The sequence below is a fragment of the Carcharodon carcharias genome, chromosome 13 (genome assembly GCF_017639515.1).
Source record: "Carcharodon carcharias isolate sCarCar2 chromosome 13, sCarCar2.pri, whole genome shotgun sequence".
Lineage (NCBI taxonomy): Eukaryota > Metazoa > Chordata > Chondrichthyes > Lamniformes > Lamnidae > Carcharodon > Carcharodon carcharias.
Genome location: NC_054479.1, coordinates 61,879,928 through 61,902,574, shown reverse-complemented (window position 1 = coordinate 61,902,574; position 22,647 = coordinate 61,879,928). Strand labels below are relative to the sequence as shown.

The 22,647-nt window shown below is 42.0% G+C and overlaps 1 protein-coding gene across 3 annotated transcripts in view; it reads right to left on the bottom strand.

Annotated features, from left to right (window-relative positions):
• cabin1 (calcineurin binding protein 1) overlaps window positions 1–22,647 on the bottom strand; it is a 589,218-nt gene that overhangs the window by 530,647 nt on the left and 35,924 nt on the right. For all 3 annotated transcript variants that reach the window (XM_041202355.1, XM_041202357.1, XM_041202356.1), the window contains exons 7-8: window positions 9,775–9,924; window positions 6,773–7,059 (exon numbers count right to left, since the gene is read on the bottom strand). In XM_041202355.1, the coding sequence (XP_041058289.1) occupies window positions 6,773–7,059; window positions 9,775–9,924 (437 nt within the window). The remainder of the gene's footprint in view (window positions 1–6,772; window positions 7,060–9,774; window positions 9,925–22,647) is intronic.

The following is a 22,647-nucleotide window of genomic DNA, read 5'->3' as shown; positions in this document are numbered from 1 at the left end:
GATAGAGGTATACAAAATTATGAGGGACATAGATAGGGTAGACAGAAATAAACTTTTCCCCTTAACGGAGATGCCTTTGGCCCATCGTGTCCATAGCGGCCATCAAGCACCTATCTCTTCTAATCCCATTTTCTAGCACTTGGCCCATAGCCCTGTGTGCTATGGTGTTTCAAATGCTTGTCTAAGTACTTAAATGTTGTGAGGGTTCCTGCCTCTACCACCCCCTCAGGCAGTGTGTTCCAGATTCCAACCACCTACTGGGTGAAAAAATTTTTTCTTCAAATCCCCTCTAAACCTTCTGCCCTTTACCTTAGATCTATGCCCCCTGGTTATTGACACCTCCATTAAAGGAAAAAGTTTCTTCCTATCTACCCTATCTGTGCCCCTCATAATTTTGTACACCTCTATCAGGTCCCCCCTCAGCTTTCTCTGCTCTAAGGAAAACAACCCTAGCCTATCCAGTCTCTCGCTTCATAGCTGAAACACTCCAGCCAAGGCAACATCCTGGTGAATCTCCTCTGCAATCTGTCCAGCACAATCACATTCTTCCTATAGAATGGTGACCAGAACTTCACACAGTACTCCAGCTGTGGCCTAACCAGCATTTATACAGCCCCAACATAACCTCCCTGCTCTTATACTCTATGCCTCGGCTAATAAAGGCAAGTATTTACTTTTCCCATAATATAAAAATCTTTCATGTTGTCAGTTTGGCCTCTTTCCTTTTGGGAAAAATAAACATAATAACCTTGCCTTATTTATCTTGTTAGTTGTAAACATCCTAGCATCCCTTTGAAAATCAAACAACTCCCCACTTATCTTAAAATGCAAATTTCATTCGCACCCGACTCTAGATCACTTATTAGCATTTCGAATATCCTTTTTACACTTGGCTCTTCTGGTAATTTCAACCTTGCAGTCCATCTGACTCAAACTCAATTAAATCAGTTACACAAACAGAACTATTCCCCACTCACACCCATAAGCATGCAATAAGACTATGAAAAACATGATAGTCTCGCATCACAATCTAAGCCTGAATTTTATCCGGGTCTTGCTGCACGTGGGCACTTGGCTGCTTCAGACTCTCAGCAGTTGTCAATGGTATTGAACATCCCCACTTCTCACCTTATGATGGAAGGAAGGCCATTGACGAAGCAGCTCAAGATGATTGGGCTTAGGACACTACCGGGAGGAACTCCTGCAGTAATGTCCTGTGGCTGAGGAGATTGGCTTCCAATAACTCCAACCATCTTCCTTTGTGTTAGGAATGACTTCAACCAGGAGAGGTTTCACTTATTCCCACTGACTTCAAATTTGCTAGGGCTCCTTGATGCCAGTCAGTCAAATGATACCTTGAAATAAAGGGCAGTCACTCTCACCTCATCTTTGGAATTCAGCTTTTGTCCATTTTTGCACCAAAGCTGTAATGAGGTCAGGAGCCGAATGGCCCTGGTGGAACCCAAACTGAGCGTAGTGGATTATTCCTGAGAAAGTGCTACTTGATAGCACCGTCAATGACACATTCTATCACTTTGCTCATGATTAAGAATAGACTGATAAGGCAGGAATTGCCTGAATTGAATTTGTTCTGCTTTTTGTAGACAGGGCATATATGGACAATTTTTCACATTGTTGGGTAAATGCTAGTGTTATAGCTGTACTGGAACAGCTTGGCTAGCAACACGGTGAGCTCTAGAGCACAAGTCTTCTCCACTACTGTCAGGAGGCTGCAAGAGTCCATAGCCTTTGCAGCATCCAGTGCCTTCAGCCGTTTCTTGCTGTCATGTGGAGTGAATCAAATAGGTTGAAGACTGGTATCTCTGATGCTGGGGACATTAGAGGGAGACAGATGGATCATCAACTTGGCACTTCTGACTGATGATGATGATTGCAAATGTTTCAGCCTTGTCTTTTGCACTAATGTGCTGGGCTCCCCCCATCATTGAGGGTGGGGATATTTGTGGAGCCTCTTCCTCCAATTAGTTGTTTAATTGTGTACCATTATTCATGAATGGATGTCATCACACTGCAGCGCTTTGATCTAATCCATTGGTTGTGGGATCGCTTCACTTTGTCCAGAGCATGCTGCTTCCACTGCTTAGCATGCCTATAGTCTTGTGTTGTAGTTTTACAAGGTTGGCACCTTATTTTTAGGAATGTCTTGTAGGAAAGTTTAGATTTAATAGTTATTTACAATTAGTTTGTAGCTTAGGGGACTACCCAAAGAGTCTATGGACTCAAAATGTTAACTCTGTTTCTCTCTCCACGGATGCTGCCAGACCAGCTGAGTTTTTCCAGCATTTTGTTTTTATTTCAGGCTTCTAGCATCCGCAATATTTTGCTTTTAGTTTATAATTTAGTTGTGTGTAATGATCAAATAACTGAAGAATACTAATCAATTAACTCAACATGATGTTCTGCTGAATCGTGGTCAATGCAGGACAGTAGTACACCACATGACTAGGTCTTTGTGAGCAGTCACATCCACACTTGACAAGTGGAGAAACACCACATGGCAGTGATGCAAGGACATCAAGGGTGAACAGTTCTGGTCCGACACCATCATACTCCCTAGCAATTAAACCTTATCAGTTTGTATTCTCTAAGATTCAAAAGGTCTATTGTGTAAATAACACTGGTGTTAAACATTCAGCCTTATGTCTTAAATTAACGTAATTTAACTTTGATGATTTAAGAGAAGCAGTCACTTTCCATCACAATATGTAATCATCTTTAGTTCAATAAGATTAGAATTAAGTTCTGTAATCAGCTTCTGTAACTATGTGGTTCTCGACTTTTATTCCTTATGAACATGTAATGTATTGTGCTGTATCTTGGATATGCATCTTGTTACCTTAACTTTAACACACCAATCATCTTTGATGCACTGATTTTATATGTATTTTATACAGACTTTATGTAATTTCTGTAACTTTGTTAATTCTATAAGACTATGCACCACTTTGTACTTGTTTAGTATTTTTAATGAACTTATAACAAGCACAGGTAGATGCTGTAAAAACATATAATGAATGGCAAAGCAGTTCTCTTAACCAAAACACCTTAAGTGCCTGCCTTAATGAGAGTTCTGCAGTACATACGATATTGATACCTGTACATAATTAGACATTTTGAATGATGAGTCCAAAATGTTAATCATTAGAACTAGACATCACATGCTCTTTCATCTCAAATAAACAGATACCAAAACTACCCTAAGGTCCCCGTTTTCTCCCAAGTCCCTGAAAGCCATAAAATTAAGTGAAATAACAGAAAAAACTGTAATGAGAGGGATGGTCCCACAAGTAATTGACACCTTAGAGGGCCAGTCAGGGGACAATAAAAATTACATCAACAGATGACGGTAAGCGTCAAGAACCCAATCAGGGATTGATCATGCACCACCTAAAGCAATCAGGGACTGATCATACACTGCATGAGCCAACCAGAATTCAACAACATCACTGATTATGCACATGGGACGTGGGTAGGAAAAAGTTAAAAAGCACCAGCTTTGAGTTGCCAGGCAAGCATGGAATGGGAAACTGGAGACTATGTTCCAATTGGGAGCAGAAGGCACGAGAGAGACAGACAAACAGATGATCATGTGTCATCCCTCGCACCTGAATCACATTAAGCCAGTAAAGTCACTGCCTAGCTTGTTAAGTATTACTTTTGTTGCTTAATAAACGTTTCCTGAGTTACATCACTACATTGTCTCTTATTGCCTGAATGGTTAAAGTCTTAAAAGAACAAATTAGTATTAAGCGAGTACAGGTGCATGGATTTGGGGTTAAAATACCCCCAAAAAACTTACAGCCCGGTGCTATTCCTAGTATGCCCTCCTGTCATCCTTATTGAACCAGCATAGTCCTCTATTCCCTTCTCCCTCATATTCTTATCTAGCCTCCCCTTAAATGCATCAATACTATTCACCTCAATTACTCCTTGGGATCACGAGTTCTACATTTTCTCCACTCTCCACGCAAGTTTTCTCAACTCCCTATCAGATTTCTGGACTACTTAATTGATCGTCTCTTGTGGATCTCAACACGAGTGGAAACACTCTGTCTATCAAAATGGTCCATAATTTTAAAGACATTTAAGTCATTACTCAGCCTTCACTATGCAAGAGGAAAAAGACCCAGTCCATTTCAAAAGCAGAATATTGCAAATGTTATAAATTGGAAAAAGAAACATAAAATGCTGGAAAAGCTCAATAAATCTGACAGCATCTTCCAACAGAACCAGTTGTGTTCCAATCACCATCACCGGTCTGTTGTAAAATCTACTGCTTTTTGGTGCAAGATACTAGTGCTTCTGATAAAAGGTCACAGGTCTGAAAAACACACAAGAACACAATACAAGAGCACAAGAATTAGGAGGAGTAGGTCATTCAGCTATACCAGCCCTGCGTCGCCATTTGATAAGATTGTGACTTACCTGATTGTGATCTCAACTCCACTTTCCTGCCTGTCCCCCATAACCCTAGACTCCCTTGTCGAACAAAAATCAAACTCAGCCTTGAATATATTCAATAACCCAGCCTCTACTGCTCTCTGGGGAAGAGAATTCCACAAACTAACGGCGCTCAGAGAAAACAAAATCTCATCTCAATCTTAAATGGGAAACACCTAATCTTTGAACTGTGTCCCCTAGTTCCAGATTCCTCCACAAGGGGAAACCTCACAGCTTCCACATTGTCAAGTCCTCTCAGGATCTGATACGTTTCAAGATCATCACCTTTCATTCTTCTAACATTAACTCTGTTTCCCTCTCTCCACAGATGCCACCAGACCAGCTGTGTATTTCCAGCATTTTCTGTTTTTATTCCAGCCTGTTTCATCCTTTCCTGAAAAGAAAAATTGGCACTTCTGACCTCATCCTTGAAAGCCTTTTTTCCATCCTCTCCAGTGCCTCTATTTCCTTTTCTAATATGGCAAATTGATGTTGAACCGTCACACCTATCAATTATTGTATTAATGGTTCTGTTACCTTTATTTTCAGAAACATTTACAAGTGCCTTGTATCCCCCTGTAAAAGTCAAGGTTCCAAAACTAAATCCTTATCCAAAAAAGTAGAGGGTCAACTTTTACACAACTAATAGTTTTGAGGGGTTGAAATCCACCACCTCCCATCGCCTCGTTGGCGGAAAAAAAGTAGTGCAGAAGGAGCCTCATCTGTGTAGAGTTGCGCAGACACGAGGCGCCAAACAGCGGCTTCGATGGTGTGCTGTCCTATGATTCTATCATGAGTAGGTTTGCACCGAGCGAATTTGACTTCAGCGGCGAGTGGGTGTTAAGTAAAGAGAGTTTGGATTTTTTAACTAAATGTCAAAGACAGACTTTGATACAAGATCGAGCGTTTCTTGAGTATTCAGAACTCTGCATTTACTCAGTTATTCAGAAATGTATCCGAACTCTATACATCATTTCATGGCTGCTACCTTTGAGTGCTTACTTACAAAAAAATGCATATCTTTCGCAAAAACACCCACATATATCGATACAAGCTTGGAGAAATCAGATACCAGCTGTAACAACCAGTGCAAATCCTGGACAGACCCAAATCCACCTCAGGCGTTGGCTTGAAATCTAGGTCAACAGATCAATTAGGAAACTTGGCCAGTAAACAGGCACTGGAGGACCTAAGCTCTTAAGCTTTATAACCATGGCTGCAACTACTCTTGGGTACACTCACAAATGCTGAATATGCCACAACTTTCTTGGGTCAGGGGGACAGAGGAAAGCACAATCTACTTATACAATTTGGCATCATCGGATTATCATCAAACTCTCAGCTTCATTCGCTGCTGAAGTCAGATTCACTCTGGTGCAAACCTACTCATTGATAGAATCATAGAACTGCTATTCCGCTCATGTCTGCGCAACTCTACACAGATGAGGCTCCTTTTGCACTACGTTGTTTCTGCCTACCCTGCTCACAGTCTCAGACCTTGTAATTCTGCGATACTGAGGTGATGGGAGAAGGTGGATTTCAACCCCTCAAAACTATTAGTTGTGTAAAAGTTAACCCTCTACTTTTTTGGCTAAGGATTTAGTTTTGGAACCTTGACTTTTACAAGGGTATACAAGGCACTTGTAAATGTTTCTGAAAATAAAGGTAACAGAATCATTACCAGTAATTGACAGATGTGACTAGTTCAACATCAAATCGCCATATTAGAAAAGGAAATAGAGGCACTGGAGAGGATGCAAAAAAGGTTTACAAGGATGACGTCAGAAGTGCCAATTTTTCCTTTCAGAAAAGGATGAAATAGGGTGGAATAAAAACAGAAAATGCTGGAAATACTCAGCTGGTCTGGCGGCATCTGTGGAGGGAGGGAAACTGAGTTAATGTTAGAAGAATGAAAGGTGATCTTCTTGAAACGTATCAGATCCTGAAAGGACTTGACAAGGTGGAAGCTGTGAGGATGTTTCCCCTTGTGGAGGAAAATGGAGTTGAAGCCCAAGATCAGCTATGATCATTTTGAATGGCGAAGCAGGCTCAATAGGCCTATGGTCTACTCCTCCTCCTATTTCATGCTCTTGAAGATATTGGCATATAACAATGTACTGATTGTTGACTGATCAAACAGTTTAATTAGAACCATTGCAATTAATACAACAGGGAGGCATTCTAGAACAAATCCATTCACTACCAGGAAAAATACAACTATACCCGCTCAAAGGCTACAACTTCTACCACTTCAAAACCTGCTGTATTCTACTATTTTTCACATCACAAATATATTGGTATTCAGACTAACCTTGTACTGCTAAACTTTCTGCCACACTTGGAACAGGAGTTGGAGCTGCTGGCGTAACCACAGCTGGTGCTGGCATTGTTGGCGCTGTCACTACTGGTGCAGGATTTGAAGTAGTGGGATTGGGCTGGATGACGCTCACAGGAGTGCCTGTTGGTGATGTCAAGAGATGTTGGGAAGGATCTCTGTACATGCAAAGATCTATCATCCTACCAAGGCTGGGGTGAGGCGGCTCAGAAGACGTCAAGTGCATGTACGTAGCTAATAAACTCTCACCCAGGCATCTCCACCTATAAAAAGAAAGCGCAATGTATTAAATGACTTTGTTACCTGCAGGAATTGAAACATTGGTCTTTCATTAGTACAATTCACAAGTGGTCTTTCATTAGTACAGTTCACAAGTGTTTCTATAAGTTTTGACAGTGATAAATCACAATTGTGTCTCTTGGTTCATTTGGCAATTCAATCAAGATGCAGCGCTGAGCAGGTACCAGCTTCTAGAAAAAAGAGGGATAGAAAGACAACTATTCTCCCCACCTTATGTAGCTCCTAGCACCTGACTTTGGAATTACTTTGTATGAAGTGCTCTTAAAATTCTGCTTGTATTTGCTTCATTCACATTATATTTTTACTCATACACTCCTTACAGATACATGTTGAAACATGGAGACGTTTAAACAGTTGTGCATATAAATAGCATTATATATCAGCATGGTATCATTTCCAGGTGCAGCAGAAAGCATAAATAAGTCTGTTGATAAGGCTTCAAACTAGTAAGAAAAGGGGATGGACCTGGTAAAATGTGAAGACAAAAGAAATAGGAGATGGGAGTTAAGGTCAGAACAAGTTAAGGATCAGGGGTAAATAAAGCATCAGGGAACAAATAGAGTTATAAAACAGCAGTATAAAAAGGACTGTTAAAATTAAAATAAAAGGAACAATGAACGATACATTAAATCACTTGTACAGCAATGCACACATCATTGAAAATAAAACCTGGGAACTGGAGGCAATATCCTGTAACATGGAACAAGATGAAGTATCAATAACTGAAAAATGGCTGCATAAAGAACAGGACATGCAATTAAATATTGGTGATTACAACATAATCAGAAAGGATAGGGAAGTAAGAGGGAGGTTCTAGTAACTACCAAATATGGATAACATGATGGCATTAGGAAGAAGAGATATAATTAATGGAAGGTTGGAAACGGAATCCACGTGTACTAAAATAAAGGATACGGGATTAATCATTCTAATAGAGGTATACTACAGGCTACCTAATAGTGGAATGGGAGGAGGTGGAGGATGTATGTTAACAGATGTTAAACAGATACATGGGAACACTACCACGATCGCTGAATTCCCGACCATCAACCTCCTGGGGGTTACCATTGATCAGAAACTTAACTGGACCATCCATACAAATGCTGTGGCTACAAGAGCAGGTCAGAGGCTGGGAATTTAGTGGTGAGTAACTCAACTCCTGACTCCCCAAGGACTGTCCACCATCAACAAGACATAAGCCAGGAGTGTGATGGGATACTCCCAATTTGCCTAGATGGAGTGCAGTTGCAACAACACTCAAGGAGCTCCACACTTTCCAAGACAAAGGAGCCCGCTTGATTAGCACACCATCCACCACTGTGAACATCCACTCCCTTTACCACCAATGCACAGTGGTAGCAGTGTACACCATCTACAAGATACACTGCAGCAACTCACCAAGGCTCCTTAAACAGTACCTTTCAATGATGACCTCTACTACCCAGAAGGACAAGGGCAGCAGGCATATGGGAACACCACCACCTGCAAGTTCTCCTCTAAGTCACTCACCATTCTGACTTGGAAATATATCGCCATTCCTTCACTATTGGTAAGTCAAAATTCTGGAACTCCCTTCCTAACAGCATTATGGGTGTACCTACACCACATGGACTGCAGCAGTTAATGGTGGCAGCTCACCACCACCTTCTCGAGGGCAATTAGAGATGGGCAATAACGCTGGTCCAGCCAGCGACGCCCTCATCCCATGAAAGAATTTAAAAATTCTAACCTAGAGTTTCAGCAAGAAGCCAGAGGATGATCATAGTTCTTGCAGCAAGGAATATAATTGCTAACATGGGGAAAGCCAACTAGCACTCCAGTTCCGGACTAGACCATATACACACTATGCAGGCAGATGTTGTATATGGCAAGACAGAACTCTATCAAAATACGATCAGGTTAGTGTTTGTAAAACAGTTTCCCTGAAAAACCCAGGCATAGATGGGCTGAAAGGGTGTGGAGGATGCAAAATGAAGAAAGGGACAGAGAGCAATGACTGGTAAATTTTCAACAATTCCAGAACCAGACTGTCAACTTTATCAAGCACTGTGAAAATGTAGCAATAATAATCAGGAACTATGCAATGTCAACCTATAACTTTACCAGAAGGCTGACAAATGTCCAGAGAGCAGCATTGAAGGCAATATACCAACAGTGAGTATTGTTCCCAAAGTTTCAACATGTAATCAAGACAACTATGTGCAACACAGCGGAATGCCAGAAGCAGCATCACCCATAGCCTGTGACGTTAAAATGGCATTTCGTGAGAGAGCTTTTCCTAAGACAAATGCAGAAGTGGGTTAAGAGGATGTTCATCTTTTTTTTAATTGCTCATCTTCCTAAAACTTTTACTGAATTCTACCTAGTTCATTCACAGAACACCAGTTATGGACCAGCACCTCAGATAGACACCTGTGTTAATGTTAACAAAATACATCAGAAAAGCATCACATTAGTTCAGGTCATTACAAAGCAGTGGTAAGATATGTTCTCATTTTATCCAGCTTCATGATTGTTGAATAGCAGACTACTTACCTACTTTGAAAGCAAAGGAACATGTATATGAAAATCATTCCCCCTACACACATCTACAGTCCGAGGCAGTGCAGTAGGTAAATTTTTAGGCCCACAAGAGATCAAATATATATTTCACAAATAGTCTGTTAAACATTACATACGTAAAGTGAGATATTGGTTGTGTCAGTTGAAGATCTGGTTCCTCTTCTTGTATTGCTAATGCCTGTCTCTTCCTACGGAGCTCCAGAGCTTCCTCAATAACAGCTTTAGCCTCTGCTGGATCCACATCCAATGCGTGAATGGACATGTCGCTAAAAAGAAAAATTCAGATCAGAGCAAAATTCAAAGTTGAAGCTAATAGCATAACAGCACAAGTTGATTTCATCCTGCTCTGTTTTGCTCCATAATAAGAACAGTGAGGAAGAGAAAAAGGCTTTCTGACCTCAATTTAACCAAGCTTGCTCACTTTATCATGCAAGCTCTCAATATAGAGTCTTTCCTATTGGGATGTAGATCAGGAAATTGAGTGCATTACATCTCCAAATTTCAATCCAATTGCAGAATTTATCCTCATATTCTCAATTCTATCGCTCTCCTGAAACCTATCCAAATGTCTCTTGAATTCATTTACATGTCAAGACTGGAACACATTAAGTGCAGTACAAAAGAAGTGCTGTTTTGTCAGAGGTACTGTTCTTTGGGTTAGACATTAAGACGTTCCAATAGTGAGCCAATGTATTATTGAAATTAGTCAATGCCCGAGACAAGATTCCTCTTTCAACCAACATCACCAGATTAACAGGTCATCCATCTCATCACTGTTTATGGAGCCTTGAATGTGCAAAATGACTTCCACTTACACCAGAGTTTGTTTGTGCCAAGTACCTTTTTTGTAACTCTTACTACTTCATTGCCCTTTGAGTGATACATAAACCACTACTAGGTCAAATTTACTTTTTAACTGTCCCCTAGGAACATAGGACTTAGAGGCAGTGGCCATTTGACCCTTCGAGATATCAAGCCCTTTACTGCACTGAACAATTTGCATGCATCAGTTTAGTCCGTTATCTTACATGGCAGAGCACATGCTGTCATTAAAGTCCCAGTCTGCTCATGACCCCTCCCACACCTTCGTCATGCTTCTGCCCACAGGATCCTCACAATAGCTCCAATTTTGACAGAATCACAAAATCTTTACACACAGGTCATTCAGCCTGTCTTGTCTGCACCAATTTTGTAGAAATTAGATAGATAGAAAACCATTACAGAGATAAAGAGGATCAAGAGAAAAAAAAAGGAAATCAAAAAGTAAGACAGATAAACAAGTGAGGGATTTCAATGGAATCACCAAATCTGATTGCTTAGTTCAAATCTCTAGCCCACAGCAACAATTTGTTAAATCAACCATAGCTCTGTGTCCCAAGCATCATTACGCTGCTGCTTCCATCTATGTGAAAGCAATTTAATAGGCACTGACATCACAATATAAATCTACATGACTCAAAAACCAGAAGATCCATGAGAAACAACTTCAAAATTCAAAAACAAAGATAAAACAACAACACCTGAATACATAGCTGCAAAAGGAACAGATGTGGAATGAAGGCTTCAACGACACTTGATCTAATACTGCATAAACTGGTAGGCTCACTCAGTAAAATATTAATAAAGCGATCACAATGTGGCAGGCCAAAGCCAGCTTTCAATCTGAGCTGTTGCTGCGAGTGATCTGGGTTACACATACACATGAAGGTCCAGGGCAAGTTGGGAAGACTGTTTAAAAAAAAAAGCCAATGGGATCCTTCACTTTATAAATACAGGCACACAGGACAGAATAATTTCATAGAGGAAGAGGTAGCAGGGTAAAGCATTAGCGAGGAGTTACAAGTATACAGAGGACTGGGAGAAACAAACTGCATTAGAAAAAAATAGTAACTTAGAAATAGATGGGATCACCCAAAGTTTGAGGTCCCTGCAGGACAAGATGTGTAGCAATTAAAATGAAATTTTAAAAAGTTTATGTTAAAGGCTTGCTTGATAATTCAGTACAGAACCGAGCCAGAAAATACAGGGGAAAACTGAAGAAGAAAATAAGGGCAAAGTGAGTATGAGAGAATAGATTAGCATGTAACATAAAAGACTTTTGTATTGCCTTTTATAAAAATATAAATAGTAAAAGGGTACTTAAAGAAAGGGTGGGGCCAATAAGGACCAAAAAAGGAACTCTTTGGAGAGACAGACATGGTTGAAGTACTAAATGTACATCAGGCTTCAGTAAAAATGCCACCAATATCACAGGAAAGGAGGATGCAATATTGGATAGGATAGAACAAAAATAGATAGTTACCTGAAAGGGTGGTAATGCTCAAAGTAGAAAGGCTCACAGTTTAAATGGGATGCATGCTAGTCTGCTGAGGAAAGTAAGGGGTAGAAATTGTGGAGGCTCTGACCACAATCTTCCAATCCTCTTTAGACATGTGAATGTTGTCAGAAAACAAGAGGATTGGAAAAATGGGAGAGGAATAAACCCAGTAACTATAGCCCAGTCAGCTAACATTGATGGTGAGCAAACATTTAAAGACAATAATTTGGGACACAATTAACTGGCACTAGGAATGCTGCATTAATAAAATGAAAGTCACCATGGATGTTAAAGGCAAATTGTATTTGGTCAACTTGACGGAGTTCTTTGATGAAGGTCGTGCAGCTGAAGTTGTGGAAGTAGACTTTCAAAAGGCATCTGACAAAGTACCATAAAATAGGCTAAGACCATAAGACCATAAGACAGAGGAGCAGAAATTAGGCCAATAGGCCCATCGAGTCTGCTCCGCCATTCCATCATGGCTGATAAGTTTCTCAACCCCATTCTCCCGCCTTCTCCCCGTAACCTTTGATCCCCTTACCAATCAAGAACCTATCTATCTCGGTCTTCAATACACTCAATGATCTGGCCTCCACAGCCTTCTGTGGCAATGAATTCCACAGATTCACCACTCTCTGGCTAAAGAAGTTTCTCCTCATCTCTGTTCTAAAAGGTCTTCCCTTTACTCTGAGGCTGTGCCCTCGGGTCCTAGTCTCTCCTACTAATGGAAACATCTTCCCCACGTTCACTCTATCCAGGCCTTTCAATATTCTGTAAGTTTCAATCAGATCCCCCCTCATGCTTCTAAACTCCATCGAGTATAGACCCAGAGTCCTCAAACGTTCCTCATATGTTAAGCCTTTCATTCCTGGGATCGTTCTCGTGAACCTCCTCTGGACCCTCTCCAGGGCCAGCACATCCTTCCTGAGATACGGGGCCCAAAATTGCTCACAATATTCTAAATGTGGTCTGACCAGAGCCTTATAAAGCCTCAGCAGCACATTCCTGCTTTTATATTCTAGTCCTCTCGAAATAAATGCCAACATTGCATTTGCCTTCATAACTACTGACTCAACCTGCAAGTTAACCTTAAGAGAATCCTGGATTAGGACTCCCAAGTCCCTTTGCACTCCAGATTTCTGAATTCTCTTCCCATTTAGAAAATAGTCCAGGCCTCTATTCTTCCTACCAAAGTGCATGACCTCACACTTCCCCACGTTGCATTCCGTCTGCCACTTCTTTGCCCATTCTCCTAACCTGTTCAAATCCTTCTGCAGCCTCCCCACCTCCTCAATACTAACTGTCCCTCCACCTATCTTTGTATTATCTGCAAACTTAGCCAGAATGCCCTCAGTTCCTTCATCTAGATCATTAATGTATAAAATGAAAAGTTGTGGTCCTAACACTGACCCCTGCGGAACTCCACTAGTCACCGGCCGCCATCCTGAGAAGGACCCCCCTTATCCCCACTCTCTGCCTCCTGCCAGACAGCCAATCTTCTATCTATGCCAGTACCTTGCCTCTAACACCATGGGCTCTTATCTTACTGAGCAGCCTCCTCTGTAGCACCTTGTCAAAAGCCTTCTGGAAGTCCAAGTAGATAACATCCATTGGCTCTCCTTTGTCTAACCTGCTCGTTACCTCCTCAAAGAATTCTAACAGATTTGTCAGGCATGACCTCCCCTTGATGAAACCATGCTGACTTTGCCCGATTTTACCATGCACTTCCAAGTATTCTGAAATCTCATCCTTAATAATCTTACCAACGACCAAGGTCAGGCTAATTGGCCTGTAATTTCCCATTTTTGCCTCACTCCCTTTTTAAACAGGGGGGTTACATTAGCGATTTTCCAGTCCTCTGGGACCCTCCCTGACCCCAGTGATTCCTGAAAGATCACCACTAACGCCTCCACTATCTCTTCAGCTATCTCCTTCAGAACTCTGAGGTGTAATCCATCTGGTCCAGGTGATTTATCCATCTTCAGACCTTTCAGTTTTCCTAGCACCTTCTCCTTGGTAATGGCCACCATACTCACCTCTGTCCCCCGACCCTCTTGAACTTTGGGGATGTCACTCGTGTCTTCCACTGTGAAGACTGACGCAAAGTACCTATTCAGTTCCTCCGCCATTTCTTTGTTCCCCACTACTACTTCTCCAGGGTCATTTTCCAGCGGCACAATGTCCACTTTTTCCTCTCTCTTACTCTTTATATATCTAAAAAAACTCTTGCAATCTTCTTTTATATTACTGGCTAGTTTACCCTCATATTTAATCTTCTCCCTCCTTATTTCCTTTTCAGTTGTCCTCTGTTGGTCTTTGTAGGCTTCCCAATCCCCTGGTTTCCCACTGCTCTTCGCCGCATTGCATGCTTTCTCTTTAGCTTGTATGCTGTCTCTGACTTCCCCTGTCAGCCATGGTTGCCTCAACCTCCCTTTAGAATGCTTCTTCTTCCTAGGGATGAACTTTTGCTGTGTCTCCCAAGTTACTCCCAGAAACTCCTGCCAATGCTGTTCCACTGTCTTTCCTGCTAGGCTCATCTCCCAGTCAATTCTGGCCATCTTCTCCCTCATGCCTCTGTGGTTGCCTTTATTCAACTGTAATACTTATTACATCTGATTCCAGCTTTTTCCTCTCAAATTGCAGGGTAAATTCTATCACTTCCTCCTAAGGGTTCCTTCACCTTAAGCTCCCTTATCAAATCTGCCTCATTACACATCACTAAATCTAGAATTGCCTGTTCCCTAGTGGGCTCCACCACAAGCTGCTCCAAAAAGCCATCTCGTAGACATTCCACAAATTCCTTTTCTTGGGATCCACTACCAACCTGATTTTCCCAGTCTACCTGCATATTGAAATCCCCCATGATCACTGTAACCTTGCCTTTCTTACACGCCTTTTCTATCTCCTGGTATATCTTGTGCCCCACATCCTGACTAATGTTCGGAAGCCTGTATGTAACTCCCATTATGGTTTTTTGACCTTTGCGGTTCCTCAACTCTACCCGCACAGATTCTACATCATCTGACCCTACATCATTTCTTGTTATCGATTTAATTTCATATCTTACTAACAAAGCAACCCCACCCCCTCTGCCAACCTGCTTATCTTTTCAATAGGATGTATATCCTTGGATATTTAGTTCCCAGTCCTGATCCCCTTGCAGCCATGTCTCCGTGATGCCCACCACATCACATCTGCCAATTTCAATCTGCGCCACAAGCTCATTTACCTTATTTCGGATACTGCGTGCATTCAGATACAACACCTTCAGTTCTGCATTTCCCGTCCCCTTTCTCATCCCTTTATCTGATGTGCTTCAAGTTAGATTCCTAGCCCTTTCCAAACACTCTGTCCTATTTTGTGTTCTGGAGACTTTAATAGCCTCTCCTGGACTCTCCTTTCTTTTCAGTTTTTTCATAATTTTCCATGAAGTTGAATCCACCCCCCACCACCCCCCACGCTAACCTGCTACTTTGTTTCCCATTAGTCATGCTTCTTGAAGTTTTACCCTTCCTTCCCTTCCCCCCAACTTTCTAGTTTAAAGTCCTGTTGACCACCCTATTTACTCTTTTCGCTAGAACATTCGTCCCAGATTGGTTCAGGTGGAGACCGTCCCAACGGTACAGACCCCTCCTGTTCCAATACTGATGCCAGTGCCCTACAAAATAGAACCCCTCTTTCCCGCACCACTCCTTTAGCCACGTGTTTACTTCCCTTATTCTCGTATCCCTATGCCAATTTGCACGTGGCTCGGTTAGTAATCCGGAGATTATAACTCTTGAGGACCTGTTCTTTAATTTATTTCCTAGCTCCTGATAATCCCCAAACAGGTCCTCTTTCCTAGTCTTATCTATGTTATTTGTCCTGACGTGGACCACAACAACTAGGTCCTCCCCCTCCCTCTCCAATATCCTTTCAAGCCGGTCAGAGATGTTCGTCACCCTGGCACCGGGCAGGCAACATACCATGCGGGACTCTCGATCCTGCTTACAAAGGAAGCTATCAATTCCTCTAATTATAAAATCCCCTACGACTACCACTTGTCTTTTTGCTCCCCCCTCTTGAATGGCCTCCTGTGCCACAGTGCCGTGGTCAGCTGGCTCATCCTCCCTACAGCCCTCTTTCCTCATCCACACAGGGAGCAAGTACCTCGTACCTGTTGGACAAGGTCAAGAGCTGAGGATCCTCTGTTCCTGAACACAGGATCCCTCTACCTGCCTCACTTGCAGTCACACCCTGCTGACCCTGACCACTGACCGGACTTGAGGTATTTAATCTACCGGGTGTGACCGCCTCCTGATACAAAGCATCCAGGTAACACTCCCCCTCCCAGATGTGCCGCAGTGTCCGGAGCTCGGACTCCAGCTCATCAATTCTGAGCCGGAGTTCCTCCAGCAACCAACACTTGCTGCTGTGGTCACTGTGGCTCGCAATGGGATCTGCCAGCTCCCACATCATACAACTACAGCACATCACCTGCCCGGTCATCTCAACTTAGATAATTAATTTATTAATTAGCTTTGCAGTGTTTTTTTTTCAAATTTGGTGCAGATTTCCTACCAACCAATCAACTCACAGCTTTCCTGTGATGTCACTTTTTCAGTTTTGGCTTCAGTTACTCTGTGCCCCGAGGTCACCGCTCCAGTGCTCCTCCCTCCGACTGGCTTGTTAGCAAAATTGAAACCAATGGAATTATAGGAATTGTGACTCCATGAATATCAGATTGGCTAAGAAGCAAAAAACAGAACGGTTGTTTTTCAGATGGAAGTATACAGTGTTGACCCCAGGATTCAGTGTTAAGACCACAAAGTTTGTAAATGACACAACACTTGTAAACATAGTAACAGTGAGGAACAGGATAGTAACAGACTTCAGGAAGACAGGCAGGCTGGTGAACGGACAGACATATGGCAGATGAAATTTAGCAGAGAGAAGTAAGCAGTAACTTATTTTGGTAGGAAGCACAAGCAAAGGCAATATAAACCAACAAAATGCTACAATTTTAAAAAAGGAAGCAGGGAGTGAGAGATCTGGGGTTGCACATGCACAAGCTTGTAAAAATGCCAGGACAAACTGGGAAGACTTAAAGCCAATGGAACCCTTTATTTTATATATATAGGCACACAGTACAAAAGCAAAGAAGATATGCTAAAGCTTGATAAAACACTGGTTAAGTCTCAGCTGGAAAATTATGCCCAATTCTGGGCACCACACTTTAGGACAGATATCAAAGCCTTAGAGAGGATGCAATGGAGATTTAGCAAAATGAAAGCGGGGATGGTAAGGTTAGACAGAACTTTAGAGTTGGTCAATGGTCAGGGACAGGAGGGTGTGACAGAGTCGGGCAAGTGTGGGGAACCAGCATGTAGCAATGGAAGATCCTCAGCCCCTGAATTTGACCATGAGGTGTGAGGCGTTTACTACCTGTGAGGATGAGAAGGACAGCAATGTGGATGAGAACTGACCATGGCACAATGCAGCAAGATGCTATTCAAGCGGGGAGAGCAAAAAATATGGTAGTGAAAAGGGACAATATGGTTAGGGGGATAGATACTGTTCTCTGCAGCCATGACCAGGAGCTCTGTGTGTTGCCTGCCTGGTGCCAGGGTTAATGACACCTCCGCAGGACTGGAGATAAATTTGGAGTGGGGGCAGGCGGGGGGTTGGGGGGCAGTTGTCACGGTCCACATGGGAACCAGTGACACAAGTAGAACCAGGAATGAAGTTCTGATTGAGTATGTTTGAGGAACTAGGGTCCAAATTAAAACACAGAACAAAGGTGCAAGATTATCTGGTTACTCACTAGAATACTAGTTGATAAAATCTAACTTTATTATTAGAAACTAACATCTAACCTTATTAGGAACTTGTCTTGGTAATATAGTAAAGTGGGAAAACTTAGAATTAGGGCACAGTATAGAAAAGATGCCAAAAGTGGGACCATGGGAAAATTATATCAACATTTAAAATAACTTACTCCCAGCAAAAAGCTAAAGATTTGAGCCTGTCTGTAAGGCTGCTTATGTATGTACAGACAAGGGATTGGAAAGTCTAGGCCCCTCTAGCGGTAAGACCTTGGAACACTGAATTAAGGGAGGTCATTAACTTGTAGATGTGGAAAACATTCTGTAATGGTGTGATGTTCACATGAAAGATACTTGGTTGGTCAGGAAAAATATCCTCTCAAACTGGGCTGAAGAGGATTGGAGTGAAGAAGGGATTAATTTGTTAAGAGCCAGGAAAAGAGCAGCCTTGAATTGTCTTTGTACACAGGGAGAAAACCTCCAGGAACAGAACAAGACAAGGCACAAGGGAGAGAGGGAGAAACACGAAGACTAAAGCTGCAAGTCAAACCATTAGCGCACGCTACAATCTTTACACAGGTAGTATAATCTGTGTTAAATTGTAAATCACCATCCCAGTTTGTCATAATTTTACTGAACTTAATAAGCTTGTTTTGACTTTATCTCATTCATCTCCTGACTGAACAGTCTGTTCCTATAACAGTTATGTGTACAAGAAACCACTCAAAACCAACACAAGTAATCATCTCAGCCATGCACCAATTAGCATAGGGTCAAGCAGATTAGAGAATTAAACATGTGGCTCAAAGAGTGGTGCAGTGCGAGGGGTTATGATATACTGGCACTGGCATCAATACTCAGGGAAGAGGGAGCTAGTCTGTTGGGATGACCCACTTAAACAGAGCTGCGACCAGTGTCCTGGCCAATCATATTACTAGGACTGTGGATTGAGCTTTAAACTAATGAGGAAGTCGGGGGGGGGAGATGGTGAGGAGGGGAGGGTTAGGGTGAACAGAGATTTTGAAACCCAAAGATAAAGTCAAGGTAACAAAACAGTGCAGAAATGTGGGTAAAGACAAGCAGAGTGGGATGGGACAAAGAGGTTAACAGTAATTGAGCATCATTAACTAAGGTCCAGGCAGGGAATAATAATAAAAAGGCTCTTTATCAAAACGTGCAAAGCACCTGCAATAAGACAGGTTAACTAGTGGCACAAATAGAGATAAATGGTTTAGATCTAATTGCCATTACAGAGATATGGTTGCAAGGTGAAGTTTGGGAAATAAATATTCCGGGTACATGATATTTCAGAAAGACAAACAGAATGGAAAAGGTGGAGGGGTAGCCCTGATAGTGAAGGATGACAAAAAGTCATTAGTGAGAAAGGATCTGGGTTCAGAAGATCACGAAATAGAATCAGAATGGGTGGAGGTTAGGAATAGCAAGAGTCAGAAGACACTGGTTGAAGTAGTTTATTGGCCCCCTGACAGTCATCATACCATTAGATAGAGCATTAAACAAGAAATTACTGGAGCTTACAACAAAGGCAATGGAATAATTCTGAGGGACTTTAACCTTCATATAGATTGGGACAATAAAATTGGCAAGGGTGGTCTTGAAGATTTTGAAGAATGTTTTCATGACCACTTCCTACAGCAATAGGATATGGAACGACTAGGGAAAAGGCAATCTAAGATCTAGTATTGTGTATTGAGGCAATCATTAAGGCCCAGGCACACACACACCCACAGTATCAGAAATAAGGGGAGTTAGAGTACAATTAAAAAAAGGTAAAAGAATATACAGTTAAGTGTGCTTTGATTGTCCTTGAGGTATAGATTTTAGGTTAGCTGGTTTCTTGGATGCAGTCAGATGTAGAAGATACTGGAATTATTCGAGATCTCGGTTCACTGATAGGTTTCGGGTACAGTTGGCTTCTCAAACCAGGCGACACACTTATTCCAAAAGAAAGAGTTAGCAGCCCTCAGCTTGTTTCCTCTGCTGAAGACTTTTTAAAACCATCTCTGCCACTTGCAATCTCTCTAGTAGCTAGCATCCTTGCCTTGAAAGACTTTACCCTTGTGTATTTCCAATAAGTTTTGGGTCTGTGTCTGCAGCAGCCATTGTTTCAATATCCAGTACTTTGCATTTTTAATGTCTCTTCCTTAGATAGTCATGAGTTTTGATGAGCGTCTGGATTATAGGAAATATCTCTCTCTTTACACTACCGAGGGTGATTTGTTGGTTTCTCACCTTCACCTTGGAATGTGGCCTTGCATCTTTAAGCAGTTTGCTCTGTCTCAGTTCAAATTACAAAATTTCCAGGCAGTTGAAAGTTGAAAAATCATATTTTCAGAAATAAAAGGGGCATAACCTCGTAACAATGTGCTGAATAATCCTGCAACTGTAACCCATCTATTTAAGAATGGAGGGGGAGAGAAAATAGGGACCTTCAGACCCATTAGCCTGACATCAGTAGTAGGGAAAATGCTAGAACCTATAATAAAGAAAGATAACAGGACACTTTGAAATTAATGCTAGGATTGGGCAGTCAGCATAAAAGGTTTAACAAACCTGTTGGAGTTTATTGAGGATGTAACCAGCAGAATAGATAACAGAGAACCTGTGGATGTGATATTTTTAGATTTTCAGAAAGCTTTTGATAAGCTGCCCACAAGCGGTTGGTAAACAAAATTAGAGCACATGATATTGGGGGGAAATACTGGCATGGATTGAGAACTGGTTAACAGAAAATGAAGAGTAGGAATAAATGGGTCATTTTCAGGTTGCCAGGCTGTGACTAGTAGAATTACACAAGGATCAGTCCTTGGGCCCCTGCTATTAACAATCTCCATCAACGATTTGGACATGAGGGTTAAAGGTAACATTTCCAAGTTTGCAGATGGCAAGTGGAGGTATGAGGAGGATGCAAAGACTCTTCAAGGGGATTTGGATAGGCTAAGCAAGTGGGCAAAAATTTGACAAATGGAATACAATGCGGAGAAATGAGAGGTTATCGACTTTGGTAGGAAAAACAGAAATACAGGGCAGAATTTTGCTGTCAGCGAGCAGGAGGCGGGCTGAACCCCCGACGTCATCCCAGCCCCTTTAAATTTTCAGGAAGGCAGGCCCACAGCTGATTTTGCTGCAGGCCCGCCGACCTCTCAATGGCCAATTGAGGCCATTGACAGGATCATTGAAACAATTAAAGGACCTGCCCGTCCAACCTTAAGGTTGGCAGGCAGGCCAGGAGCCCCAGCGGGCAATAGAAAAAAAACACGAAACCTCATCCATCGGCGGGATGACGTTACATGTAGGTTTTTAAAAAGTTTAATAAACTTATTATGGAAACTATGAACATGTCCTATCTCATTGTCACATGAGGGGGACATGTTAGGGAATTTTTTTTCATATTTTTTAAAAGTGTCAGCGATCTCCCTGAGGCAGCACTTTGCCTCAGGGAGATGTGCGTTCTTTCGTGCGCACACGCGAAAGAGCGCACTATCGCTTTTGGGGAATCCTCCCCCCCACCCGCACAGAAAGTGCACAGCGCTTCCCGCCGGACGTCACGCTGGGCGGGCCTTAATTGGCCCACCCATGTAAAATGGCAGCAGGGCCTGCTTCTCCAGTGGGAATCGGCTCCCCGCCTACCAGAGATTGGGTCGGGCCTGCCCACCCAGCAGACAGAAAACTCTGCCCACAGAGTATTTCTTAAATGGTGAGAGGCCAGAAAATTCAAAGTACTTGAGTGTCCTTGTCCACTGAAATCTAACATGCAGGTACAGAAAGTAATTAAGAAGGCAAATGGTACATTGGCTTTTATTGCAAGAGGATTTGAGTAGAGGAGTAAAGGTGTCTTATTGCAATTTTAGAAAGCTTTGCTGAGACCTCACCTAGAGTAGTGTGCGTAGTTTTGGTCTCCTTACCCAAGGAAAGATATGCTTGCCATAGAGGGAGTACAACAAGGTTTCACTAAATTAATTCCTGGGATGGATGGATTGTTCTATGAGGAGCAATTAAATAAACTGGGTCTTTATTCTCTGGAATTTAGAAGAATGAGGTGTGATCTCATTCAAACATAAAAAGTTCTTACAGGTTCGACAGGGTGGATGCAGGAAGGATGTTTCCCCTGGCTAGGGTGTCTAGAACTTGGGGACACAGTCTCAAAATAAGGGGCAGGTCATTTAGGACTGAGAATGAGGAGGAATTTCTTCATTCAGTGGGTGGTGAATCTTTGGAATTCTCTGCCCCAGAGGGTGTGAAGGTTCAGTCATTGAGTATGTTCAAGACTAGGATTGATACGTTTCTACATAGTAAAAAACATTAGGGGATACGGGGATGATGCAGGAAAATGGTGTTGAATTAGAAGATAGGCCATGATCTCAATGAATGGCGGGGAAGGCTTGAAGGGTTGAATGGACTACTGCTGCACCTATTTCTTATGCTCTTATGGTAATTAGTAACATCATAGTAAAAGATCTGCTGAGAAATAATGATCATAATCCCATTGAATTCCGTATTAAGATTGAAAGTGACATGCTCCAATTGGAAACAAGAATCTTAAGCTTAAACAAAGCCAATTACACAGATATGAGGGGAGAGAAGCTGAGGTTGCTTGGGAAAATAGACAAGATATGTGATAAATAAACAGTGGGAAACATTAAAAGAAACAATACAAAATGTTCAACAAAAATACATTCCACTAATAAACAAAAACTCAGCAAGAAAGACCCATCCGTGGATCACTAAGTTAAGGATTAAAAAGAGAGGCTTATAATGTTGAAAAGAACAGTAGCAAATCTGAAGATTGGGAGTGTTTTAGAAACCAACAAAGGGCGGCCAAAAAGTTGATAAAAAGAGGAAAAATG